This window comes from Trachypithecus francoisi, unplaced genomic scaffold (genome assembly GCF_009764315.1).
Source record: "Trachypithecus francoisi isolate TF-2019V2 unplaced genomic scaffold, Tfra_2.0 Contig00818, whole genome shotgun sequence".
Classification (NCBI taxonomy): domain Eukaryota; kingdom Metazoa; phylum Chordata; class Mammalia; order Primates; family Cercopithecidae; genus Trachypithecus; species Trachypithecus francoisi.
The window spans coordinates 26,194-48,235 of NW_022680921.1; the positions used below are offsets into that span (position 1 = coordinate 26,194).

Here is a 22,042-nt window from a genome sequence, read left to right on the forward strand (position 1 = left end):
CACCGCACCTGGCCAACTGACTTTGTTTAATATGTCAGTTTTCATAAGTAATCTAGGTATAATTGTTAAAATGAATAAATGAGGTAAATGTGAGATACATGTTTATAAGTGAACTTTTCATGTAATTTGAAATCTTTTTTTCTCTTGCTCTTACCATATGAAGATGAAATATTAAAGTTATGTTATGTTAGATTAAGTAATAGGTACTCACTAAATGCCAGGATCATTTCCAACTAAGAAAACAAGGGATACAAATCACTGAACATAAATACAAGTTTGTTCCTGGCCTTCAGGTTTTACAAAAGACAAATGGTATTTGGATCTGTTAATAAAATGCCCTGTTCCACATTGAAAATTGTTCTATAAAAATATTTTTAAAGATTATAAAATATTCATGAGATGTTAATATATAACAATTCCAAACTACTTCCTAGGTTTTTACCAAAAATTAAGGTTACTAAAAATTAAAAGTTCTTAGTATATGTAATTCTATATATAAAATGTACAAAAAATAATTTTTATCTGACAAAATTTTGCGTGGTCTGAGTGATAATGCATTTTTATCCTAAAATAAAATGATTGATTGTTTTAATATAAAAAATAGTTTATGGCCATACCACCCAGAATGCGCCAAATCTTGTCTAATCTCAGAAGTTAAACAGGATCTGGCTTGGATGGTACTTGGAATGGAGTCCAATATGAAAATGAAAATTTATACGGCTAAGACTGAAGGTAAAAAAATGATGGAATGTCTAGGCAAGTTGCTGAGGGTTTGTGAAGGATGAGCCTTCGGAAGAGAGTCTTATATATGATGAGATTGGTTGGAATTGAAAAGAAATTGTTTATCAGTTTTTCTAAAAATTGAACATTAGTGTCAAGGGTGCACTGAAGCAGGGCGAGTCTGCTCCTCTAGGTTTGAAATAGGTTTTCTTAACATGTTGATCTGTTTTTCTTTACCTTCTAAACAATCAGTCTATAACAACAGAGATTTCGCATTTTAAGAAAGGTTCTTAACTGTATTTATTAAGTTTTTGTTTTTGTTTTCTTTCTTTCTTTTTTTTTTTTTTTTGAGACAGAGTCTCACTCTATCGCCCAGGCTGGAGTGCAGTGGCCACATCTTGGCTCACTGCAAGCTCCACCTCCGGGTTTACGCCATTCTCCTGCCTCAGCCTCCCGAATAGCTGGGACTACAGACGCCGCCACCTCGCCTGGCTAGTTTTTGTATTTTTTTTTTTTTTTTTTTTTAGTAGAGACGGGGTTTCACCGTGTTAGCCAGGATGGTCTCGGTCTCCTGACCTTGTGATCCGCCCATCTCAGCCTCCCAAAGTGCTGGGATTACAGGCTTGAGCCACCGCGCCCGGCCCCGTTTTTGTTTTCTAAGATGGAGTCTCGCTCTGTCGCCCAGGCTGGAGTGCAGTGCTGCGATCCAGCAACCTTGCTCACTGCAGCCTCCACCTCCCTGGTTCAAGCGATTTTCCTGTCTCAGACTCCCAAGTAGTTGAGACTACAGGAGCCCACCACCACACCCGGCTAATTTTTGTCTCTTTAGTAGAGACAGGATTTCACCATGTTGGCCAGGCTTGTCTTGAACTCCTGTCCTCAAGTGATCTCCCCTCCTTGGCATCCCAAAATGCTGGGATTACCAACGTGAGCCACTGCACCCCGCTATAATTAGCAATAGTATAATAAATTTAGTTTGTACAATGGTTTTGAACCAAGATCCCAAGCCTAGAGGCCACCAGCTAAACAAATCAAAAGACTATGGGGGAAGTGAATGAGGCCTCTTGTAGTCTTTGAGTAGCATTTTAGGACTGGGTTGAATGAAAGCAGAGTGCCAACTCTATAAAAGGGACCACTAGGTGAATCAAAGGATTTGGGGGTCAGGTTCTGTCAAGTGAAAAATGTAGACATTCAGGGGGTAAGCGTCTCATTATGATATGAAGACTTATTCTGATGTCTTCGCAAAAGCTGTTTACATTGTGGAAATATCAACTCCTCACCCTGATTTGTCGTTCTAATGTCTCTGATTATGGCATCGGACAGTTTGGTGAACTTTTTGTATGGTCCATACATCAGGCACGAGACTTGTTGTTTAAAATTTATGCACTTTTGTTTTATAGGACTTGTAAATCAAAAATAAAATCCTAAGCCCCTGCCCCCAACCATCTGAATGTACTTCTTCCTAAGCCAGGGCTCTTTTAAAATTTAACCTAAGAGACGGTTTCAGGCCATGACAGGAAGTGGGGTCAGACATGCCTCATTATACCTCTCTGGCATCAACATCAACACAGACTTGAAGTCTGATAAGAAACATATTACAGCCAGGCACGGTGGCTCACAACTGTAATCCTAGCACTTTGGGAGGCCAAGGCAGGTGGATCACCTGAAGTCAAGAGTTCGAGACCAGCCTGACCAATATGTTGACACCTCATCTCTACTAAAAATACAAAAATTAGCCAGGTGCGGTGGCAGGTGCCTGTAATCCCAGTTACTCAGGAGGCTGAGACAGGCGAATCACTTGAACCCGGGAGGCGGAGGTTGCAGTGAGCTGAGATCACACCACTGCACTCCAGCCTGGGCAACAGAGAGAGACTCCTTCTGATGAAAAAGAAAAAAGAAAAAAAGAAACATGTTACAACCTATTCTCTCTGTAGCCTAGTACCTGAAGGCTTCCTCTGAAATAAGAACTTGGGTCTCCACAATCCTTTATCTTAACTCTGGCATTCCTTTCTGTTGATCCTGGGATATTGTTTTGTTTTGTTTTGTTTTGTTTTTGTTTTGAGACAGTGTGTCTCTCTGTCACCCAGGCTGGAGTGCAACGGCACGATCTCGGCTCACTGCAACCTCCATCTCCTGGGTTCAAGCAATTTTCCTGCCTTGGAGTAGCTGGGACCCCAGGCACAGGCCACAGCACACAGCTAATTATTTTGTCCTTTTAATAGAGATGGGGTTTCACCATGTTGACCAGGCTGGTCTCGAACTCCTGACCTCAAGTGATCTGCCCTCCTTGGCATCCCAAAGTGCTGGGATTACAGGAATGAGCCACTGCACCCAGCTGTAATTAGAAATAGTACAATAAATTTAGTTTGTACAATGGTTTTGAAACAAGATCGCAAGCCTAAGGGCCAACAGCTAAACAAGTCAAAAGACTATATAGGAACTGAATGAGGCCTCTTGTAGTCTTTGTGTAGCATTTTGGGACTGGGTTGAATTAAAGCAGAGCGCCAACTCTATAAAAGGGACCACTAGGTGAAGGAAAGGATTTGGGGGTCAGATTCTGTCAAGTGAAAAATGTAAACATTAAGGGGGTAAGAGTCTCATGATATGAAGACTCATTCTGACGTCTTGGGAAAAGCTGTCTACAGTGTGGAAATATCATCTCCTCAGGCTGATTTGTCGTTCGAATGTCTCTGGTTATGGCATTGGACACTTTGGTGAACTTTTTGTGTGGTCCATACACCAGGCATGAGACTTGTTCTTTAAAATCTATGCACTTTTATCGTATAGGACTTGTAAATCAATAATAAAATCCTAACCCCTGCTACCCCGCAACCATCTGAATGGACTTCCTCCTCAGCCAGGGCTCTTTTAAAATTTAACCTGAGAGATGGTCTCAGGCCACGACAGGAAATGGGGGTCAGACATGCCTTATTATACCTCTCTGACATCAACTTCAACACAGACTTGAAGTCTGACAAGAAACATGTTACAACCTATTATCTCTGAAGCCTAGAACCTGAAGGCTTCCTCTGCTTATATGAACTTGTGTCTCCACAATCCTTTATCTTAACCCAGGCATTCCTTTCTGTTGAGTCTAGGGTTTCGTTTTGTTTTGTTTTTCTTTTGAGACGGAGTCTCTCTTTCGCCCAGGCTGGAGTGCAACGGCGTGATCTCGGCTCACCGCAACCTCTGTCTTCTGGGTTCAAGCAATTCTCATTACTCAGAATACCTGGAATCACAGGCGCAGGCCACCGTGCACAGCTAATGTTTTGTCCTTTTAATAGAGAAGAGGTTTTACCATGTTGCTCAGGCTGGTCTTGAATTCCTGGCCTCAAGTCATCCGCCTGCCTCGGCCTCCCAAAGTGCTGGGATCCCTGGCTTGAACCAATCATCATCATTCTGTTTTTTTTCACCTACAGTGCTGATTCTTCTCTAAAGGCATATAGAATCAGAGTCATAAAAAAGATTCTAACAATTACTGTTGAATATAGATTTCTAATAAATTTCAGATCAATGAACTAAATAATTTTTTTTCAAAACTCGAACAGAAACTGATGGGTTCATGCAACTGATCAACAAGATCAAGCAGAACAAAAATTAATTACATGAGGCTAAATAACTGATAAAGCTAATGTATTTTTGACCTTTATTTAAAACTTTATTTGGTCTTGGGCTGGGAGCAGTGGCTCACACCTGTAATCCCAGCACTTTGGGAGGCTAAGACAGGAGGATCCCTTGAGTGCAGGAGTTCAAGACCAACCTGGCAAACATAGGCGACCCATCTCTAAAAAAAAAATTAAGAAAATAAAAACTTTGTTTTTTACTTAAATGTTTTGTTTTCCACATATAAGAATATTTTCTGGTGGAATGTGGTGGCTCACTTTGGAAGGCCAAGATGGGAGGATCGCTTGAGTCTAGAAGTTCAAGACCACTCTGGGCAACATGGCAAAACCCTGTCTCTACAAAAAAATACAAAACTTGGCTGGGCATGGTAGCGCATGCCTGTGGTCCCAGCTACTTGGGAGGCCGAGGTGGGATGATCAGTTGAGCCAGGAGGCAGAGATTGCAGGGAGCCGTGTTTGCACCACTACACTCCAACCTGTGCAACAGAGCACAACCCTTTCTCAAAACGATGAAAAAAAAAAGAGAAAATTTTATCTGTTAAACTATCTGTAGTTTACAACAATTTGATAAAGTATACTTTTGTAAACTAAGATGGAAGTGTTCAGTTTTTCTTTCTACTCAATTCCTCCAGAATTCAAAAACTATTTGTAAACGTTCTTATGGCAATATGGTTATTTACACGGGTCCAGTAAAAACCTGCTCTTGATGCCTCAGTCAACTCCAACATGGCGAAAATCTCCAGCCCTACAGAGACAGAGCAGTGCATCAAGTCCCTGATTGCTATTTTCCAGAAATAGGCTTGAAAGGATAGTTACAACAGCAATCAGCCCAAGATGGAGTTCCCAAGCTTCATGAATACAGAACTGGATGCCTTCACAAAGAACCAGAAGGACCCCAGTGTCTTTGACCACATGATGAAGAAACTGGACCTCACTAGTGATGGGCAACTAGATTTCCAAGAATTTCTGCATCTGATGGATGGCATGACTGTGGCTTCCCATGACTCTTTTCTCAAGGCTGCCCATTCCAAGAAGGGGGTCTGAGGATCCCCTGGGCCTGGTTTCCAAGCCACCCCCTTTCCTTCCAGCCTCGCCATCACCATCTCCTCACAGCCCACACGTCCCCTGGGCCCAGCACACCCACCACCTCATGCAGGCCCTGCATGCAGGTAGTAATAAAACTATACTTCTCTTCTCTTCTTTTCTCTTCTCTTTTCCTTTGTTTTTTTCTTTGTTTGTTTGTTTGTTTTTTGTTTTTTGAGATGGGGATCTCATTATGTTGGCCAGGCTGGTCCTGAACTCCTGGGCTCAAGTGGCCTCCCAAATTCTGGGAATACAGGTGTGAGGCATTGAAGCTGGCCCACTTTATTTTTTAAGCACAAAGAACAAGAACAAAAACAAACAAACAAACAAAAAACACCTCTGCTCTGTCTTTATAGAGGGATACAACTGAAAACATTGGTTATAGGTCTGGGCGCAGTGGCTTGAGCCTGTAATCCCAGTCCTTTATGTGGCTGAGGAGGGTGGATCACCTGAGGTGAGGAGTTTGAGACCAGCCTGGCCAACATGGCGAAACCACATATCTACTAAAAATACAAAAAAATTTAGCCAGACGTGGTGGCACAGACCTGTAATCTTGGCTACTCAGGAAGCCGAGGCAGGAGAATTGGTTGAACCCAGGAGGTGCAGGCTGCAGTGAGCTGAGATCTTGCCACTGCTCACCAGCCTGGGCAACAGAACAAGAACCTGTCTCAAAAAGAAAAAAAAAAATAATAAATCATTGGTTATATTACCAAGTCTTTCATCAAAATGCATGGAATGGCTCACTTCAAGTGTTTTTAGCTTTACAGTGAGTAAATAAAAACGGTCACTTTCTGACAGGCCCAGGAATCTTAAGAATGTAGGTGAAATCTGAAGTCTGCCTTGGTTTGACTTTCTATCCTCAAGAGGTTTTTAAATCTGAGATTCCTAAGTGATCAATATATAGAGAAAAATTATGTTGCTAAAGAAAAGTTCTAATAGACCAGTTATTAGATTGTAGCTCTCTGTGTTGTTTCAAGGTCTTGGTTTTGTGTTTGTTTGTATTTGAGAGGGAATCTCACTCTGTCACCAGGCTGGAGTGCAGTGGCGCGATCTTGGCTCACTGCAACCTGCACCTCCCCTGTTCAAGTGATTCTCCTGCCTCAGCCTCCAGAGTAGCTAAGATTACAGGTGCACACCACCACGCCCAGCTAATTTTTGTATTTTTAGTAGAAATGGGGTTTCACCATGTTGGACAGGATGGTCTTGATCTCTTGACCTTGTGATCCACTCACCTCAGCCTCCAAAAGTACTTGGATTACAGGCATGAGCCACTGCGCCTGGCCAAGTTCTTGTTATCTACATATAGAATAGACTAGATTCAACTTTTCCCCATAAAATTACTAAAAACAGAAACAGCTCTGTTCCTGAAGTCTGCTGATGAAATGAGTCAAACTCTGGAAAACATTTGAAGAGATTTATTCTGAGCCAAATGGGAGTGACCATGGCCCATGACGCGGCCTCAGAGGGTTCTGAGTTGCCCAAGGAGGTCGGGGTGCAGCTTGGTGTTATAGATATTATGGAGACTCAATCCAACACATTTAAGAAATACATTGGTTTGGTCCAGAAAGGCAGGACAACTCGAAGCAGGGGCTTCCAGTGTATAGGTAGATTTAAAATTTTTCTGGTTGACGGTTGGGTTTATCTAAAAATCTAGGATGAACCGGGTATGGTGGCTCACGCCTATAATCCCAGCACTTTGGGAAGCCGAGGCAAGCAGATCACCTGAGGTCAGGAGTTCGAGATGAGCCTGGCCAACATGGTGAACCCTGGTCTCTACAAAAAATACAAAAAAAATTAGCCGGATGTGGTGACGGACACCTGTAATCCCAGCTACTCAGGAGGCTGAGACAGGAGAATTGCTTGAACCCAGGAGGCGAAGGTTGCAGTTAGCGTCGATGTGGTAAAATCCTGTCTCTACTGAAAATACAAAAATTAGCATGGAGTGGTGGTGGGCACCTGTACTCCCAGCTACTAGGGAGGATGAGGCAGTAGAATCATGTGAACCCAGGAGGTGGAGGTTGTAGTGAGCCGGGATCGTGCCACTGCACTCCAACCTGGGCGACAGAGCAAGATTCCATCTCAATAATACAAAATAAAATGATTGCTAAGTAGTTTTGTATTATGATCTCTGAGCTCCATTCTTTTGTTGGTCTAATATTTGTTAAGCCAGTTCCGCCAACAAGATTATGTTGGCCCAGTGCTTCAAGATGATTGCTAATACAGGTGGGACTAATAAGATGGAACTTGTTGCTGAACTCCAGACAAACCTGCCTGAATTTTTTTTTTTTCCTTCTGACCTCTTTTTTGTTCAAGTGTGGCTCACGTCCCTGATATAGACTCCCTTACCTTTCCCTTGACATGGGACATAGACAACCGGCCCAGGTCCATCCTGGCATGGAGTGACAATGAAGCCTCACTTTAAGATGGCTGATCAGCCGGGCGCAGTGGCTCAAGCCTGTAATCCCAGCACTTTGGGAGGCCGAGACGGGCGGATCACGAGGTCAGGAGTTCGAGACCATCCTGGCTAACACGGTGAAACCCCCGTCTCTACTAAAAAATACAAAAAAGCTAGCCGGGCGAGGTGACGGGCGCCTGTAGTCCCGGCTACTCGGGAGGCTGAGGCAGGAGAATGGCGTAAACCTGGGAGGTGGAACTTGCAATGAGCTGAGATCCGGCCACTGCACTCCAGCCCGGGCGACAGAGCGAGACTCCGTCTCAAAAAAAAAAAAAAAAAAAAAAAAAAAAAAAAAAAAAGATGGCTGATCAGTGAGGTTTTCAAAGAAAGATGTTCATCAAAAGAGGGAATGTGAAAGCTGATTGTGCGAATGAACCAGCTTCTCCAGGGCCAATGAGTCTCATTTCAAAACAATATGTAACATTTTTCTTTCTAATAAAACTTCCAACTTCTCTTTGTTGGTTGGACATACTGAAGACCACCCTAGTCCGTGTGTATGCCCTGAATTGCAGTTTTATGATTCCCAAATAGAGCATTTGATTCAGGGATTTGTCTCTATAATTTATTTTGACTTTGACACAATTAACCAGTATGATGTGTTAAGTTCCCCCCACTCCAACAAGGTGAGCTTTATACTGAATTTAAAAATTCTTTCTAGGCAGGGCATGGTGGCTTAAGTCTGTAATCCTAACACTTTGGGAGGCCAAGGTGGGCTGATCACCTTGGGTGAGGATTTCAAGACCAGCCTGGCTAACATGGTGAAACCCCATCTCTACTAAAAATACAAAATTAGCTGGGCGTGGTGGCCCATGCCTGTAATCCCAGTTACTCGGGAGGCTGAGGCAGGAGAGCAGCTTGAACTCGGGAGACAGAGGTTGCAGTGAGCCAACATTGCACCATTGCACCCCAACCTAGGCAACAAGAGCTGAACTCTGTCCCCCCCAAAAAAGAAAAAGAGTCATTCTATTATAATCCTGATAATTGCTTAGCTTTGAATCTTACTATGGACTTGTTGGATATCTAGGTGGCTGTAAACTACCCAGAGAAAGACAGAAGCAGCAGTGGAGATAATTGGAAAATTGTAGTGTTACTATAAAAGAATAACGAAAGGGGGAAATTGTAAGGGTAACTAAACATAAAATTGAGTTTTTCCTGTTGCCAAAAGGAAAGAAGAGACCTTTCCCCATTTCACTTTCCTTAGAGCATTTCCTTGAGAAAATTTGTATTTGTAAATTCTTCCTTTGATCTCTAAGCCTCTGGCCACCCTAGAACCCAGGAATGTCTTGAACTTGAACTCCAGGTCTCAAGTGATCCTCCAGCCTCAGCCTCCCAAAGTGTTGGGATTACAGGTGTGAGCCACCATGCCCAGCCCCTAGAAATGTCTTTCTTCAGGGCATTGAAGCAGTCTCTTTGAAATGTGAACATCGAGGAAGATGATGTCCTTGTCTCCCTGTCAGCAGGGGAGTTTAGCCTAGGTGCCTTGCTCCAAACTGTAAGCACCCGGTTGTCATAGAGATGTGAGCTTTATTTTTTCTTTCAGATAAAGGCAATTAATTAACACAGATGGCTACTCCAATTACTCAGTGAACTTAGGACTTGCCTGGGAGTATTCAATTTTCACCCTTGGCTGCTCCTGTACAACCAGGCAAAGTAGCTACATACCTGGGTTTTCTGACTTCTGCTACCACTTTTGTTTGTTTGTTTGTTTTTTAGATGGAGTCTTGCTGTCACCCAGGCTGAAGTGCAGTGGTGCGATCTCAGCTCACTGCAACTTCTGCCTCCCAGGGTCAAGTGATTCTCTTGCCTCAGCCTCCCGAGTAGCTGGGATTACAGGCATGCACCACCATGCCCAGCTAATTTTTGTATTGTTGATAGAGATGGGGTTTCACCATGCTGGCCAGGCTGGTCTTGAACTCCTGACCTCATGATCCGCCTGCCTCAGCCTCTCAAAGTTCTAGGATTACAGGCGTGAGCCACCACGCCTGGCCTCTGCTCCCACTTTTGGATTGTATGAAACACTACACTTCAAAGTGTGGGATCTGGCTTCCCAGACAGCTGTCAAAGGGGCAGGTGACGCAATCTAGAAGTGTAGGGGAGTTCGTGCCTGTGGGGTAAATTTTGAGCAATAAGAAAAGGAACCAAGAGTGAGAGCCAGGTATGTAAATTGCCTCTCTTCTCCTCCCCCATGCACTGTTCCAGACATGGTTTCTCAGTATAGTCTGTCTGGAGGTGTCCTGTGTGGCCCAAAGCCTGTTTCCTTGGGAACCTGAGCTAAAACAATGGGCATTCAAACAGCCGAAGACAGTGTTAAGTGTTGTGGAGGACCCAGATCTGGGCAGAGGAAAATTATCCCAATAAGGAAATGGACAATTTGAGGATTTGGAATAGAAGGAAGGACTAAAAGAACCAGTAGTAGAAGAGCTTAGGGGTAAAATTTTTGGAGAAAAAGGCAATTCTATTGATTTCTGCAGTGAACTGCTCAGCTCTGTAAAATTTATACTTCCTTTATTTCCATCAGTCTCCCCTATGAAATCTTCCATAAAGTATCACTTTATAACTATCTATTGCCTGTGAAGTGAATTTTCTTTTTCTCTTTCTTTCTTATTTATTTATTTATTGAGATAGAATCTCTGTCACCCAGGCTGGAGTGCAGTGGCACAATCTCGACTCACTGCAGTCTCCACCTTTGGAGTTCAAGTGATCCTCCTGCCTCAGCTGCCCTATTAGCTGAGACTACAGGCATGCACCTCCAATGCCTGGCTAATACATATATATATATATTTGTATTTTTAGTAGAGATGGGATTTCACCGTCTTGGCCAGGCTGGTCTTGAACTCCTGTCGTAAGGGGATACACCCGCCTTAGCCTACCAAAGTGCTGGGATTACAGGCGTGAGCTACCACACCCAGCCTGTCAGTTTTCTTTTGGAGAATAAAACAGATTGAGACTTGTGCCAAAATGCAGGGGAAGCCCACATTGGCCTTGGGTCTCCCCTGTTTCTTTCCCTGCCCCTCTTCAGCCCACCCTGCATATCTCTGTCTCCCACTGTCCCCACTGTGACCACGATTGCCTCTCCCTCCCTGCACTTTCTCTCTCCTAGGGCTCCTTATCTTGAGAAAATGAACCCACAGCCTTTACCTTGTGACTTGGGACAGAACCCGGGGCTTGTTCAATTCTCCCTCCCTCCATCACACACATTTGTCCTCCTTAATGTTTCTAGAGTCAGTGAGCTCCAAACTCAGCCCCTCCTGCACCTGCCAGCTGTAGGACCTGTGACAAGACGCCTACCATCTGTCTGAGACTCCGTCTCTCATCTATCATATAGGCATAATGATGATAGTGTCCTCCTTCCAAGGCTGGGGAGAACCAGGAGGCCAAGGTGATGGGCCACAAACAGTCAAAACAGCTCCAATCCTGCCTCCACCTGGGGCTGGTGTTTCAAGTCCGTTGTGTGTGAATGGAACCTTAATGTCTCCATTCGCACACAATGGTTTGTTCTAACCCTTCCCCACAACTGTTTCCCCTCTGCACCGTGCAGTGGTACCTGTGAGAAAGAACTGTCCCATTTCCAAATCATCGTCCCCACCCCAGCCCCCAGGCCCTTGGTGAGACCCTTGACGGGCAGTCTCATGCTTCTGTCCAGGGGACGTTCCCACCGTTTCTCCCCTGCATGGAGACTAAGTGGACTCTTCTATTCCCTGTCCATCATAGGGTCTACCGTGCACGCATCTTTCTCATTCCTCCACATTCCCCAGATGACGATTTCATCTGTGTCTCCTCCCACGTACTCCCAAAAGGACCGTCCCAGCCCTAGAACTTGAAAATTGTTCAGAGAGCAAAGATCACGATGCCCAACCACCTGCTGCAGAATCCTGCTCCAAGACTGAAGTGTATAGTCTCTATCATAATAAAAACTGGAGGCCAGGCAAGGAGACTAATGCCTGTAATCCCAGCACTTTAGGAGATGAAGGTGGGAGGATCACTTGAGCCCAGGAGTTCAAGACCAGCCTGGATAATACAGCGACCTTCTCTAGACAAAACCTAAAAAAATTAATGGGGCATGATGGTGCGTGCCTGTAGTCACAGCGACTCTGGAGGCTGAGGTGGGAGGATTGCTTGAGCCGAGTAGTTCAAGGCTACATTGAGGTATGATCACCCCCCTCCATTCCAGCCTGGACAGAGCAAGACCCTGTCAAAAGAATGAAAGAAAGACGCAAAGAAAGAAAGAAAGGGAGAGAGTGATAGAGAGAGAGAGAGAGAGACTGAAGGAAAGAAAGAACGAAAGAATGAATGAAAGAAAAAGAAGGAAAGAAAGAAAGAAAGAAAGAAAGAAAGAAAGAAAGAAAGAAAGTAGAAAACCAACAACTGAAAACATCCTCCTCTAGAATGGTGGTCAGGAACATCTGTCTGCCTTGTTCCCTGATGTCTCTCCAGCACCTAGAACAGCTCTCAGCAAAAGTATGCACGCATTACGTTTTTGTTAAATAAATGACTCCTTTGATGCAGCAATTGCACTTCTAAGAATCTATCCTAAAGAAATATTCACACATGTGCACAGAGCTGTGTGCACAATGACAGGAGCAAACAACTGAGGGACGTTTGCAAGTATTTATTAACTGTCAGTGACTGATAGAGGGGAATCGGATGAGGGGAGTACATGCTGAACAGGAAACAGGGTGGGGGGGGGGCTTGCGTAATTATTTTGGGGGTAGCAGGAACTGCACCTATAGAAGATGATAAACTTAATCGATGAATGTTATGTGTGTTCTGACTGCTCCACCGATGAGCTGCTTTCCATCTCTCTTCCTTTTCTTGGGCCTCCCTATATCCTGAGACACAGTAACACTGAAATTAGGACGATTAAGAACCCTACAATGGCCACTAAGTGTTCAAATGAAAGGAAGAGTTGCATGTCTCTCACTTTAAATCAGAAGCTACAAATGGCTAAGCTTAGTGAGGAAGGCATGCTGAAAGCCAAGACGGGCTGAAAGCTCGGCCTCTTGCACCAAACAGCCAAGCTGTGAATGCAAAGGAAAAGTTCTTGAAGGAAATAATAGTATATAATGCAAAGGTAAAGTTCTTGAAGGAAATAATAATACTAATACTCCAGTGAACACACGAACAAGAAAGCAAAACAGCCTTATTGCTCAAATAGAGAAAGTTTGGGTGGTCAGGATAGAACATAAACCCAGCCACAACATTCCCTTAAGCCAAAGTCTAATTCAAAGCAAGACCAGAACCCTCTTCAAGTCCATGAAAGCTGAGAGAGGTGAAGAAGCTGCAGGAGAAATGTGTGAAGCTAGCAGAGGGTGGTTCGTGAGGTTTACGGAAGGAAGCCGTCTCCATAACATAAAAGTGCAAGGAGAAGCAGCAAACCCTGATGGAGAAGCTGAAGCAACTTATCCAGAAGATCTAGCTAAGATCACTGTTGAAGGTGGCTACACTAAACAACAGATTTCCAGTATGGATAAAATAGCCTTCTATTGGAAGAAGATGCCATCTAGGACTTTCATAGCTAGAGAGGATCCACTCCAACTTTGAAAGAAGTTCTACTGTGGGTAAAATGCTATCCAATAGCATCACATACTACAGAGATGTGCTTCATGAAAGGGAGAGCTAATCGATGTCGCAAATTTCATTGTTGTCTTCTTTTATGAAGCTGCCACAGCCACTCCACCCTTCAACAATCACCACCTTGATCAGCCAGCAGCCATCAACACCGAGACAAGACCCTCCACCAGCAAAAAGAATGTGACTCACTGAAGGCTCAGAAGATTGTTAGCATTTTAAACAATTAATTATTTTAAAATTAAGGCAGGTACATTTTTAGACATAATGCTATTGCACACTTAGAAGACTACAGTATAGTGTAAACATAATGTTTTTATGCACTGCAAAACACACACACAAAATGTGTGTGACTCACTTTATTGCAGTGTTTTGGAACCGAACCTGCAATATCTCTGAAGTACACCTGTATTGGGTATCAGGCATTGAGTTGAGTGTGATATGATCCCAGGTCATCACAGATAGAAATGCTTGAGCACCTTTCATGTCATCAGGACTTCGGGATTAAATTTAATGCCTCCAAACGATTTATGAACTATGATTCTTTGTTTCCATTTTATGGAAACTGGAGCTGAGAAAATTTGGAAGACTTGCCCCAAGTCACATGGTTTTTTATATGGATGAAAACTCCAGTCCGTGTCTCTGGAAGTCATCTCTAACATCTCATCTGGAGCTGGGCAAGCTCCTCAGCCCAGCCTGGACCCATACCAATTCTGGTTTTACTGGGATGTGTCACTGACCAACATTGTTAAGCTACATTTATACAGCTTTTTCACTTATGAAATAGTGAAAAATACGTGTAAAACAGGCTAAAGGAATGTCCTCTCTGAGCTTGCAAACACTGTTTAAATGTAGTAATAATAAAAATCTAATACTTTTCATGATCCTTCTTTGAATTCGGTCTCCACAATGGCAACCCAACTCCCAGATCCCTTTACCCTCTAAACCAGAGTTGAATCTGCACTTGTGGGATCACTTATTCAGGGGCCTCCGATGGATCCCCTGGGCTGGGACTGGGGCTTCCAGGATGCCCCAGGTGTAGGCAAGGCCTTCGTGGAGCTCGAAGGAGGGAGGGGCCAAGAGTCAAAGGATTCCTAAGCGATGCGAGTGGCCCCGGTGACAGAGCAGAGGCCAGCTGGTCCTTCCTGTTGTGAGAGTGGGTGTCTCAACAGAAGCACCAGCAGGCCCTATGGGGTAAAGCCCTAGTGAGCAACATCTGAACTTCATAAACAAATGCAAACGTGAATGAGCTTTAAATGGCTTGGAGCTCTGGATTCGACTACCCCTGCCACTGTACCCCAGGAACATTCTTTAACATCTCTGTTCCACGATAGCCTCATTTTATTATTATGCTGCTGATAGCTAGGATCTATAACATGAACTATGATTCTTTACTTCCATTTCACGGACCAGGAATCTGGAGTTCAAAGAACTTAGAAGATTTGCGCCAAGTCACATGGCTTTTATATGGATGAAAACTGAAGTGTGTGACTCGTTATTATTTGGAGATAATAATAGAAACATCGTCATATAGGTCTTCTTAAGTATTAAATAAATTAATCCATGTAAACTGTTTAGAATATCTGGCATCACTATGAAAACAAAAGAAGTATTAAGGATCACAACTCTTAGTAGTATTAAGCCATTGGTGCTACATCAGGTTTTGTGACAGACATGGGGAGAAGGAGGCAGTGAGTGTATTTTTGATATTCTCCCACTCTTACCAGTGTTCGCATCCGTGAAGGGACAAGGGGTCTCTGGTCCTTTAGATTTGAGAGATACTCACCTTTGGGAAGATTCCCTGGAGCATGCCGAAACTCATCTGAGGACGTTCAACTGAAAGAGAACACATCAGAATTTTTCTTGGTTGGGAAAGATTTCCAAACTCTAGAGAGACTTCTGTCGCATGAGGGCATTCTGCAGCAGAGGGTTATGAGTCCACTCAATGTTGAGGAGTTATTTGAGATTTGCTTCTGAATTACATTTAGTAATGGTTGGTTCACTTATCTGTGGCATCAGTTCAGAATTTTCCATCTCATAGTTTATCAAATGGGGACTAAACCCCATCACACTCTCATCTTATTTCATTACGTATCTTTTACTTTCTCCCAAATAATTAAATTGATCGGTTGGGAATCTGAACTGTATCCACCCAAGATGTGCAACAACTAAAAATCATTGTACACTTGAAATGGGTGAATCTTATAGTATGTGAATTAAGCTGTTAAATGTGTGATGAACCATGGATGATTTAGTCCAGTGGCTCTGAAATATTTTCAGTATAAAAACACTCCTTTAATGTCAAAAACTTGGCAGATACTCAAGCACTAGATTCACTCTTTCAGTGTTTCAAACTCTCTTCCAAGCTCGTCATGGAGATTCAGGGTTTTTTGGGAATGAGAAGGCGATTTGGTTTTGATAAAATACAGTGAAACAGCGATCTTTATTACATAATGTGTTCATCCTCTTCGTAAGATACTTATCCAATACGGACATTCTGTTAATGAAACGAACTCTGGAAGTTTTTTGCGGATCTGCGATTTAAAGTTTTTTTTTAAGTTTTCACTTGTAACGTTTTCTTAACTGTCCTTTGATTCATTAACAGTGCTTAGCAAGAACAATATGCCCTTTAAAAAAGAAATATTTCAAACACACAGAAAAGTATGTGGAATACTATTGAGTCCAGTTTGATCTCAACATTATCCCACTGCTATGTTAGATCTGATTTATTTTTTCAGAATATTAGAAATTCTATAAACACACCAGGAGTGGTAACTCACGCTTGTAAACTCAACTCTTTGGGAGGCTGAGGCAGGTGGATCACCTGAGGTCAGGAAATTTGAGACCAGTCTGGCCAACATGGTGAAACCCATCTCTACCAAAAATACCAAAATTAGCTGGGTGTAGGTGCAGTGCCTGTAATTCCAGCTGCTCGGGAGGCAGGTGCAGGAGAATCGCTTGAACCCAGGAGTTGAAGGTTGCAGTGAGCTGAGATTATGCTATTGTACTCCAGCCTGGGCAACAAGAGTGAAACTCCATCACAAAAAGAGAGAGAAAAAATAAACAAATAAACAAAACACACTATCAGCAAGTCACGGCTGAAGCTGTCTATGCAGTACTCATCTGTCCCTATCCTCCCTCCTTCTCCACTTACAGCCATTCTTCTCAATTTGATGGCATTTTATTTGCATTCATGTTTTTATACATTTACCATTTACTTATTATCCATAAAAATATACATTCTTCTTTTGCATGTTTTAAATTTTTATATGAATGGCCTCTGCAGTTAACTTTCTGTATGCATTTTTTTTTTTCACTCAGCTCTGATGTGTATGAGGGAACAAATGCCTGAGGATCTTTCCCAGGTAGCTGAGCTGAAAAGCAGTTGGGCTTGAGGAGACCCTTTCCAGCCCCTTCCCATCTACTCACCCTGATTCCTGCGGTTACGGTCATTATCAAAATCATTCCCCTGGAAGTCTGCGGCCCGTTTATTACGCATGAAAGGTGGGAGGGTGACCTTGAAACCTAGAAAGAAGCAAAATGTTTATTCTTTAAGAGACAAGCTTAGGCCTGGCATGGTGGCTCATGTCTGTAGTACCAGCACTTTGGGAGGCTGAGGATGGAGGAAAAGTTGAGGCCAGGAGCTCAAGACGAGCCTGGGCAACAGAGAGACCACCGTATCTACAAAATATAAAATAATGTAAGTTGGGCATGGTGGCACGTGCCTGTAGCCTCAGCTACTCCAGAGGCTGGGCAGGAAGATTGTTTGAGCCCAGGAGTTTGAGGCTACAGTGAGCTATGATTGCAGTACTACACTCTAGCCTAGGTGACAGACTGAGACTCTGACTAAAAAAAAAAAAAAAAAAAAAAGGAGAGAGAGACAAGCTGAAAGAAAGAAGGTACAGTCGGTGGCAGGGTGCCAGGACGCCACAGAGACAGTTGGGCTCATCAGAACAGACACCTACGGGAGAGAAACGTGCAGGATCCAGGTCTGAGCTCCACTGTGGCCACTCCCTGTCCTCAGCCCTGACAGGATACAGAAGAACTGAACACCCAGAAGTTGCCTTGCGGTTTTTCCCTGCACAGAAAAAATTGTGGGGTACTTTCTGCAGCCTAAGAAGTAGCCAAAGCAGGAAAAGGGATGCTCATGTGTCCCCAGACTTGTCTGTACCTAGAACTTTCTGTTACCTAGTTTAGTCATGGCCTCATACTTTCTCTTCATATACACAGAGATGATTTTCTCCGAGAATTTCATCTTTTCCCACTCTTTCTTAGAGAAGTATTTGGCAATATCATCAAAGGCCTAGAAAAAAAAAAAAAAGGAATTCTGGCAGTGACTCAGCTAGGCATGTCTGCCATTCAGCTGGAGCCGCTTCCTGTGTGCTGGATCTGGGAAGTGGAGATGATAATCCGTCCTGGTTGATGCCATGGCTAACTGAGACAACATCGGGGACCTACCCTAGCTTCTCCCCTGCCACACAGTAGGGCTTTAATGCTGCTGGCTGGCTCTCTTCCCACCTTCCAGAATGGACTGAGAGTCACCAAATGAAGTGCAAGGTCACAGACTTGTCTCCAGGGATGCTAGGTGATGACAGAGTGATGGTGGGGGGCTCCCAAGGGTCCAGATCTCCCCCGAGACCCTGCTTCTTGTCCCCAGTACCTCTGTCCTCCCCTCCTCAGAAACCTGGTCACCCTAAACTGTCCCCTGGGCTACTACTCTGCAAAGGTGGGTGGATCTCTTGAGCCCGGGAGGTCCAGACCAGCCTGGCCAACATAGCGAAACTGTCTCTACTAAAAAAACAAACAAGCAAACCAAATGAGTAGCAGGGGTGGGGTGGCACGCGCCTGTAGTCCAGAGGCGGAGGTGAGAGGATCACTTGAGCCCAGAAAGAATGATCTGAGTGAGCTTTACTTATTTATTTATTTATTTATTTTGAGACAGGGTCTTACTTTGTTGGCCAGGCTGGGGTGCAGTGGTGTGATCGTGGCTCTCTGCAACCTCCTACTCCCGGGTTCAAGTGATCCACTAGCTGTGTCCTCCAAAATGCTGGGATTACAAGTGTGAGCCACCATGCGTGGCCCAAATTTCTTGTTACTAGAGAGTTCCTAGGAAAAATCCCATACTTCTACATCTGTTGGAACTAAAAAAACAGTCCAAGGCCCTCTAACCTATGATTACATTTTTGAAAGTGAATCTAAGTATGGTGTGCACAATTACCATCCTTTACCTGTAGCCCGGGAGAGAGGAAAAGGTATTTACTTATGGGATGTGATTGTGGTGTTGGTTACATCCGCCTTAGCCAATTCTCCCGCCTCGATCTTGGGACTACAGGCATGCACCACCCTGCCCCCACTAATATTTTTATTTTTGTTTTTTCAGTAGAGATGGTTTTGCTCTGTTGACCAGGTTGGTCTCGACCTCCTGGTCTCAATCAGTCCTCCCGCCCAGCCTCAGGGCTACAGGCATGCACCACCCTGCCCACGCTATTTTTTTTTTTTTTAATAGAAACTGTGTTTTGCTATGTTGGCCAGGCTGGCCTCAACCTCCTGGGCTCAAGCGATCCTTCCTCCTCGGTCTTAGGACTATGGGTGTGTGCCATTCCACCCTGCTATTTTTTTTTTTTTTTTTCAGGAGAGGCAGGCTTTTGCTCTGTTGGCCGGGCTGGTATCCACCTCCTGGGTTCCTGGGCTCAAGCAATCCTCCCACCTCGGCCTCCAGACTACAGGTTCACACCACCCTGCCCCCACTAATATTTTTAATTTTTTTAGTAGAGACAAGTTCGCTATGTTGTCCAGGCTGGTCTCGACCTTCTGGGCCCAAGTGATCCTCCCGCCTTGGCCTCTGGACTGCAGGCAGGCACCACCCTACCTTTTGTTATGTTTCCCAGGCTGGTCTCCACTTCCTGGGCTCACTCAATGATTTGAACCCTGGAAGCAGAGGTTGTGTTGAGCTGAGATCACACTACTGCCATCCAGCCTGGGCAACAGAGCAATGCTGTGCCAGAAAAAAAAAAAAAAGAAAGAAAGAAAGAGAGAGAGAGAGAGAGAGAGAGGAAGGAAGGAAGGAAGGAACGAAGGAAGGAAGGAAGGAAGGAAGGAAGGAAGGAAGGAAGGAAAACCGCCTGAATTTCCGTAAGAAGAGCAAGCTTTGTGGAATTTTAACTTACTCTCATCTCATCTCATCCTCCCAGCTTGGTTCTGTTTATTGCTACTGAAATACAGATAGGATTGGCCAGAACTGGTAGATGACTAGCTGTTGATCACGAAAATATCAGACCTGATATAGTCCACCTTGGAAAGGCCCTTTCTGGGGGCTGATACTCTGTGTCTACGATGCTGTGGGATGATGACATAATGCTGACCATTAAGCCAGGGGGACATGGGTCCACATAGGGTGGCAATCCACTAGGCTGCCGAGTGGCCATCGCAGCCCTTGAGGTTTTAGAAGAAGAAAGCCTTGCTGAAAATGCAGAAAAAATGGGCATTATCTTGAGAAATTAACCCATGAAGCTACCTTCTGATGTTGTAACTGCCGTAAGAGGATAAGAATTATTTTATTAGTTAACTTATTTATTTTTGAGTCAGAGGTTCACTCTGGTTGCCCAGGTTGGAGGGCAATGGTGCGATCTTGGCTCACAGCAACCTCTGCCTCCTGGGTTCAAGTGATTCTCCTGCCTCAGCCTCCTGAGTAGTTGGGATTAATAGCATGTGCCAGTACGCCTAGGTAATTTTTGTATTTTTAGTAGAGACAAGGTTTCACCATGTTGACCTGGCTGATATTGAACTCCTGATCTCAGATGATCCACCCGTCTCAGCCTCCCAAGGTGTTGGGATTAAAGGCATGAGCCACCATGCCCGGCAAGGAAAGGAATTATTAAAAGCTATTATTATTAAAGAAACCAAAGATTGTGATGCTTGGAAGGTGTGTCTATGTCTTGGAGACAGTGGACATCTGGCCAAGCCAATCCATGGTGACATCATCAGGTTTCGCCTCCGCTGGTGATCAAGGATGAGATTCGAGAGTCCATTGAAATCATTAACAAGACCATCTTGTCTTTCTGAGGGTAGCAGCTGTTTTCAGTGGTTGCTGAAGTGGCCGGCTGAAGACAAGTGGTCCTGTAAAAGCTCGGCTCTTAATGTGGGCACATTCCACTCCCATGTGTCTTCAAAACCTTTTTGTGGAATATATGTTTTTTTCAGTTGATATATAATAAAACAACGTTTATGAACTTGCCTTTTGCCTTGTTAAGAGAATGTAATGGCATCTATATTCAGTGAAAGTGTTTTGATGTGCATGTGTACTTTCTAAGGCAAAACGCATCTATATATACAGACAGACTTTAAATCACGTCCTTCAGTATACTTTATATATGTTTTTATAATTTCCTTGCTGGTATAAATGTTTTCTATTTGAAAATGTTGTCTCTAGAGAATTACATAAAAGTCTTCACCTTATAAAGCCAAATCATTGTTATCATTGAATTTTAGGAAGGATGAATGTTTAAGCATATATAAAATACTAATATTAAGTAAACTTCACATTGGCCAACACCAGGATGTATTCTACGGATGTCATTATTTTCAATTAAGAATTAGTGTTTAACATTCCTAAACTGTTTTAAGTGCTTGATTATAATTTGTTTAAAAAAAGTTTATTTTAAATATTTCTTTAAATTTAGAATAACGCTTGTATTTCAGAAAAAAAAAAAAAAAAGATACAGAACATGGCCAGGTGCAGTGGTTCATGCCTCTAATTCCAGCATTTTGGGAGGGCGAGGTTAGTGGATCACTTGAGGTCAGAAGTTTGAGACCAGCCTGGCCAACATGGAGAAGCCGCGTCTCTACTAAAAATACAAAAATCAGCTGGGTGAGGTGGTGGGTGCCTGTAGTCCTAGCTGCATGGGAGGCTGAGACAGGAGAACTGCTCCAACCTGAGAGGTAGATGTTGTAGTGAGCTGAGATCATGCCACTGCACTCCAGCCTAGGTGACAGAGTGAGAATCCCTTTGGGGAAAAAAAAAAAGGTACAGAACATTTCCATCACCACAATGCTATCCCTTGTGCTACTCATTTTTAGTAATACTCACTCTCCTCCCATCCACCATTCCTAACCCCTGGCAACCACTAATCTGTTTTTCATTTCTACAATTTTATCTTTTCTACAATGCTGTACAAATGAAATCTCATAGTATGTAACACTTTAGAGGCTTATTTCACTCAGCATAATTCCCTGGAGGTTCATCCAAGATATTAATATTTGTATATCAATAGCTCATTGTTGTTGTTGAGATGGAGTCTCACTCTGTCGCCCAGGCTGGAGTGCAGTGGCATGATCTCGGCTCACTGCAACCTCCACCTCTCAGGTTCAAGTGATTTTCCTGCCTCAGCCTCCCAAGTAGCTGTGACTACAGGTGTGTGCCACCACATCCTGGTGATTTTTGTATTAGTCATAGAGACCGGGTTTCAACATATTGGCAAGGCTGGTCTCGAATTCCTGACGTCGTGATCTGCCCGCCTTGACCTCCCAAAGTGCTGGGATTACACATGTGAGCCACTGGGCCCAGTCAATAGTTCATTTTTATTACTAAGTAGTA

At 43.7% G+C, this 22,042-nt stretch overlaps 1 protein-coding gene and 2 pseudogenes across 1 annotated transcript; 2 read left to right on the top strand and 1 right to left on the bottom strand.

The window, feature by feature from the left end:
- The first annotated feature begins 5,069 nt into the window (after positions 1-5,069).
- On the top strand, positions 5,070-5,522 carry LOC117089313 (annotated as a pseudogene).
- Positions 5,523-12,575: 7,053 nt separating this feature from the next.
- On the bottom strand, positions 12,576-18,670 carry LOC117089302 (protein SSX5-like). Its single transcript, XM_033220390.1, has 6 exons — positions 18,629-18,670; positions 17,908-18,030; positions 17,638-17,752; positions 16,879-16,974; positions 15,236-15,285; positions 12,576-12,710 (listed from the first exon to the last, which is right to left on the bottom strand). The coding sequence occupies exons 1-6, from the start codon at positions 18,668-18,670 to the stop codon at positions 12,624-12,626; spliced, it is 513 nt and encodes a 170-aa protein (XP_033076281.1). The 3' UTR covers positions 12,576-12,623.
- A 364-nt stretch (positions 18,671-19,034) lies between these two features.
- On the top strand, positions 19,035-21,165 carry LOC117089307 (annotated as a pseudogene).
- The last annotated feature ends 877 nt before the right edge of the window (positions 21,166-22,042 follow it).